General features: G+C 38.4%; 1 protein-coding gene across 1 annotated transcript; it reads right to left on the bottom strand.

Annotated features, from left to right (window-relative positions):
- Positions 1-309: 309 nt before the first annotated feature.
- LOC108888416 (estradiol 17-beta-dehydrogenase 8) lies at positions 310-4675 on the bottom strand. Its single transcript, XM_018684402.2, has 9 exons — positions 4533-4675; positions 2151-2353; positions 1891-2007; positions 1696-1791; positions 1460-1545; positions 1286-1370; positions 933-975; positions 734-808; positions 310-589 (listed from the first exon to the last, which is right to left on the bottom strand). Exons 1-9 carry the CDS (start codon positions 4576-4578, stop codon positions 570-572), a joined length of 771 nt encoding a protein of 256 aa, XP_018539918.1. The 5' UTR covers positions 4579-4675; the 3' UTR covers positions 310-569.
- Between the last annotated feature and the right edge of the window lie 1747 nt (positions 4676-6422).

Here is a 6422-nt window from a genome sequence, read left to right as displayed (position 1 = left end):
TATTTCCACTCGTTTGTCCGACTTTCTTCCTCTGCCGCTCTGCTCCGCTCGCTCCTCCCCCACTTCCGCAGGTCAATGACAACAGACGTCTGGTAATGTCGCTGATTGGTCGGCTCGTCATGCGCCACTTAGCAGCCGTTCCTGATTGGTCGATTTAGCGGAAGTTGTTCACTTACAAGGTGAAGACTGAAAATCTAAGCATTAGATTTAATGTTTAAATATGTATGATACCGGATGTAAAGTTTTATATTGTTTTCCACAATTTTCTGCCGGTAATCGGCTAAAACCTGAAAAAGGACACACTAAAAACTCATTGAACAGTCCTTTATTAAACTGAAAACTTAAAAATTGAGGAGTGAGTTTTATATATTCAAATTAAAACCACAATATTTTTTTTCTGTACAGAAATATTAGCACAAAAAGGTGTCTTTACACTGTATAGTGCACACATATAATCAACAGTAATCACAATCAAAGAACCAATGAAGGCAGAACCCCTTTAACAATGAAATTAATTACGAAGGAACTCGCCTCCCATTGATCTTCATCAGGGTGACAGACGTTTGACTTTAGCCCATGAAAAGTCCACCTGTCACAGAAAGAGACACATCAGGAACAGTTTGTATAAACACCTGCCACTTTTAAAATGAGCTTATTTCTTGTTTGTTATAAAAAGACCTGAATATAAAAGAGTGTTTTTACAGAAACATTAGAGAGTTGATTCACTCTGTACCTGTCACTTCGATGCTGGCTCCTGTGATGTACCGAGAGTCATCTGAGGCTAGAAAGGCACAGACATCAGCGACCTCTGGAGGACAACGACAAGGAGAAAACAACAGTCAACAATGTGATATATAAATATATTTAAAAAGAGAGGTTAAAGGTTTGCAGTGAAAACAAATCACTTATGCTAAACGTGTGTCTGAGCTGACCTGCAGACTCGCCCATTCTTCCCATAGGCACCAAGGATTTCATCTGAAACACAGGAATCATAGGGTTAAATATATTGAAGGAGGATGTCACTGCAGGTTCACTGGGAACAGATACGATGGAGATACCGTTTCTGAGAGGAAAATATTTCTAGGAGGTAAAAGTAGCTGCATTTTAAAACTTTATTTAAACACCTTCTCTTATCAAAAATGCACAAAATCTATATTTATAATTGTATAAACTGCAGTTTTCAGTGGTTAGAATATCACTACATTAACAGTTTAGACCTGATGTGATTCTTCTCCTGGTAGATGAACTGATACTAAATCTATCTGAACCTGGTCGTGTGCTGTACCTTGGTAATGACCTTCTCTGGTACTTTATCCGTCATCGGAGTCGATATGAATCCTGGGAGCACACAGTTACACCGGATCCCAAACCTGAGGACAGGACAGGGAAACACAGATAACTGGGGGGGGTTTGCTAAATAATCCACTCATCACTCTCTGGGTGATCTGACTCTTCTCACCTGCTGAGCTCTTTGGCAGCGGTTCTGGTCAAACCCTCCACTCCAGCTTTAGAAGCAGCATAATTTACCTGTCCAATGTTCCCCACCTACAGAACACAGACACAAGCTGCAGTGCATCAGCTGCTGTATCACCTCAGGTACATTTAAATCCACCAGATGTTTTCACAGCAGACTGAACAACTCCTTCAAACTACCTTTAGCATTAAATTGTGTTTTCCAATGATGGGTTACCTCACCTTTCCCACGATGCTGCCTACAGTAACGATGGATCCTTTGGGAGCTCCACAGGCCACCAGAGCCTGAGCGACAGCCTGTGTAACCAGGAATGAACCCTGAGACAAACATGAGTGAATGAAGAGGTGCAGGTTGAGTCAGGACTGTCATCCTGATGTGATGTACGCAGAATATTTCATCTCTAAACTGGTGTGTACCTTCAGGTTGACCTGGATGACTCTGTCAAACTGTTCCTCCGTCATGCTGAGCAGGAAGTCGTCCTGGGTGATGCCTGCTGCGTTCACACACACCGAGGGAGGCTGGAAGTAACGAGTCTGCAGAGCGGGAGGACATTAACTGTCAGCAGAGAGGAAAGAAGAGACAAAACATTCTGACGATCAAAGAGCACAAGTGTTTCTCTGGAGATTAACTGTAACTTAATGAAACCACAGTACAACACACACACACACACACACACCTGTATGTTTGTGACCAGTTTTGTTATACTCTCCTTTGACGAGACGTCCACCACAGCCGCCATGTGACCCTGCCCTTTCAGGTCACTCTGCAGTATCCCCAGCGTCTCATTGGCCGACTCCTCGCTGATGTCAGCGACCACCACAGAGGCGCCTTCAGAGGCCAAACGCTGGCAGACCGCCCGTCCAATCCCGCTGCCTCCTCCTGGATAAGAAGAGAGGAGATGCTGAATAAAACGCTGCAGCTTGTCTTGTGAATTTAGTTTTCTTCTGAAACAGGAGACTGAGCTACAGATTCACTCTGTCACCCATCAGCCCACTGGCTCAGGCCAGAAGAACAAATGATGGTGATTTATCATTTATAATACAACTGATATGATTATTCAATTAACTGATAACAGATAACAATGATTGATCTTCTCTACTGTGAGGATTTCCATCTTTTCTGTGACTGATATGATTGTAAAGTGAATAACTTTACACTGTTTTTACTGTTTTCAGCCACTTCATAGACAAAACGAAGAATCCAGGCAAGTGGATTATATCAATAATAACAGTTGTGAGTTGCAGCTATTATTAATATCCTAATATCCAAAGTAAAATCGAGGGTTTTGGCTTCACGTCCAAATAATTGAATTTAATCAGCCTTGATTCATGTCGTTAAATTAGGCTCCGCCTGTTAGTCATCAGGACAAGAGCAAACTCACGAGTTTAAAATAGGTATTTTGAAAATCCCACATTGTTGACTTTGCCAAAAATAAAACAGAGGAAAAACAAAACAGAAAAGGGCAAGTTGGAAAAACAGTGTTTTTATGGTTTCTAACGTTCAGAGGTGTCGCCAGCTTCAAAACAGAGGTGTAGTAACGCACCGTGGCCACCAGAGGGCAGTGTGCGCTCCATTCAAGTGTAAAGATAAATATAATTACATAAACCTCTATTTCCGGTGAGCGCTTTCAAAATAAAACTTTAAACTAGACTAGTCTGTTGTGTTCCGGTGAACGAAACATTCTGTATTAGAACAAATGGGCTAATTAATTTATTTTAAGCACAATTCTTTACACAACCTTCAAAAGTTACGTTTGTGAACTGAACTAGTTCGTTTAAAGTGTTTATCTAAATACGACGGCCGTGTCCGATGACAAAAGTAATTGTGACAGACAATAGTTAGCTAAAACGAAGCTAATTATGAACGATTGAACAGCTTTTCTCTGATTTATACGATTGTGAAGTGAATAACTTTTGGTTTTAGACCAGGTATTTGAAGATTTGGACTCGACACTGCACAAGCTTTTTACAATTTTCAGCTACGTTATGGACAAAACGACGAACCCAGAGAGTAATAAACCGATAAAATCAATAATAATAAGAGGAAATGTGAATTGCAGCTCTAATTAATATTTTATGACTCGAGGCCAAAATAATATCGCTTTTTCGCTTATTCTTTCACTTTACGTTTAACTTGCTAAAACCAAATCTAAAAGCTCACTAACTGTAGTATCGATCAGAGAAATAAACTTTACTTAAGTTCTGCTTAAGTTTAAGTTTATTTTTTTCATTTCTAATGTTCAAAGACAGTGATAATAAACGCATAAACGATATAGGAAACAGAGATGTAGTATCGTAACGTGGCCACCAGAGGGCAGTTATCTTACCAATTCAAGTGTAAAGATAGACATAATTACATACATTTGTTTCCGGTGACAACTTTCAAAATAAAACTTTAAACTACACCAACCTGTTCTGGTGAACTGCACAGTCTGGATTAGGACTGAAATTATCTAAATTACTTTTAAGACATTGAAAAATTCTTATCACAACTTGAAAATATTGATGAGTCAAGTTTAAGTTTGTCAATTGAACTAGTTCATTTAAGTAGTCGGTCTAAATGAGAGGACGATGTTTGATAACAAAAGGTTAAGGACAATAAGCAGCTAAAATAAAGCTTGCATTGTGTACTCACCATGGAGTGCATATAAAGAGGTATTCATCTAATACATCTATGATCTATCCACATGTACAAACTGATCATTAACGTCCGTGAACGTCCATTTTACGTCCAAATCTAATTTAATTTAGTCGTAAATACTACTTTGTTTGATCCTCATCAGGACAAAAGGTTTAACTGGCTAAACCCAAACCCAAAAGTTCATTAACTACGTTGTTGATCAGTAAACAAACTTTACCAAACCTCAGTAAGAAGCGATTAAATTTAACTTAAACATCTGCTGTTGTTTGCTCGTTGGTTTAAATCGGGGGAACTGACAGAGTAACACCGAAAACTCAACGTTAAAAAACGCTTATTTCAAACGACACAATGTTCCGATCGCCTTTCTTTCTTCTTTATCAAGATATATTGATTGATTCCAGTTAAAATATAGATTTACCAGTGACCAGTGTCAACCTTGATATAAGTCTTGTGGCAGCCGCCATGACAGTTTTCTCCCGCGTTGTTGTAGTTCTCGGTTTGTCCACAGGAGGCCGAAACACCGTGGATTCTTTAGCTTGACATGAGTGCAGTTACAAACAGGTTTTATCATAAATTCACACATTGTTGACTTTACCGATACTAAAACAGAGAGAAAGCGATACAGAAACGAGCAGGTTGAACAACTGGAGTGTTTTTATCGGTTATAAGATCGAGGACAGTGTTGTTGTTCAGGTACAGCTTGTAACAGAAGACAGAGGTGTAGTATCGCCCTGTAGCCACCAGATGGCAGTGTGTTATCAAATCAAGTGTAAAGACAGACACGACAGCATAGGATCATTTCCGGTAATTACTTTCAAAATAAAATATTAGAAAGCCTGTGTTCCGGTGAACGGCACATTCTGGATTATGACTGAAATTAGCTAATAATTACTAATTTTACAAGCACCCTCACTTTACTTTTAGTTACTAAAATAGCATTATGTGTGTTCTAGCTTAAATTTCTGTCTTCAATGGGTTGGTGGCTATAATTTAAAAAATAAAAATAAAAAACTCAATTTATCTACAAATTGGAGCAGAAATCAGCAGTGAGTGAACTTTATTGTATTTTTCTGCAGCCAGCTCAGTTGTTCGTTACTGTTACTTTGCAGGAGAGTTTTATGGAAAGAGAACTTGCGAACAGTATCACTGGTAGTTACAAATGTAAAAAATGTGGCGGTTTTAATATTTATAAAAAGAAAAGGAGAAAATAAAAGATCACTTTGTGCTCTTGTGAACAGTGAACAGTTTATTGTAATTCACTTTGTAATGGTAGATGTCACCGTTCTCGTCTCAGGTCGTTCCTGGACTTGACATGAGCTCAGTAGAAACTAAAATAAAACGTCACGACAGTCGGTGAAAAGATGAACATGTCTCAAGTTTATTTATGTACAGATGTTCAGATGAAATGATGGAGTCAAGTACAGAGGCATTTAGATTTCTGACAAAACTTCAGAAAAGTAAGACTGACAACTGGAGTATTTTGTCTTGGAGCAGTAACCCAAAGAAAAATCTGGACTAAGTCACTGAAGGAAAAAACAAGAACATGCTCAAAGATTGAGACTGTAAATATGTACACTTCTACAATCCTGACAGTTAAGCTGTGCATATTTCATAGAGTAGACTTCGACTTAAAAGCTTTGATTACTTTCAGTATTTATGAAAAAAGTATCTCCATTCAAATTCCTCCTAAATAAATAATCAGTTTCAAACATACAATAACTCCAATCTCAAGCCACAGACAAATTTAAAAGAAAAAAACTGATACACACCTTATCTAAATCACAAATTGTTTAGTAGTACCACCAAAACAAACAGTGCATCGTTATTACTCACAACATTAAACCATCTTTTTTATCTACTGGATCCCAGAATTTAAAAAAGAAACACTTCCATGTTTCCCCGGCCCCATTGCTTTTCTTATAAACGATTTGTTTTCCTACCAAAGAAGAGAAACTCTCACCGTCCACAGCCTACAGCCGCTGGCGAGAGCTTCTCAACCTGGTTTTACTACGGTTTTAAATCACACAAATAAAGTGAACTTACTATTAAACAAAACTCAGTTAATACAGAAAATAAAACTTTCAGCTGCCGTAGATCTCAAAGGCCAATTTCAAAGACAAAGCAGTTTTACTTTGTGATGTTAGTGACGACCCATGGGGAAATGATTCACCCGCTAGAATAAAATATCAAATCGTAAAAACCAGTAAAAACTTTTTCTTTGCAACTTGAAATACTGAAGTCTCATCAGATGTTGTCGTGACTGAACACCAGAAGAAATCAAAAGAACCAGGATGTTATTTGGGCACGG

The sequence above is a fragment of the Lates calcarifer genome, unplaced genomic scaffold (genome assembly GCF_001640805.2).
Source record: "Lates calcarifer isolate ASB-BC8 unplaced genomic scaffold, TLL_Latcal_v3 _unitig_1348_quiver_2867, whole genome shotgun sequence".
NCBI lineage: Eukaryota > Metazoa > Chordata > Actinopteri > Centropomidae > Lates > Lates calcarifer.
Note: the sequence above shows the minus strand (reverse complement) of the source record. Positions and strands in the feature narration are given on the sequence as shown.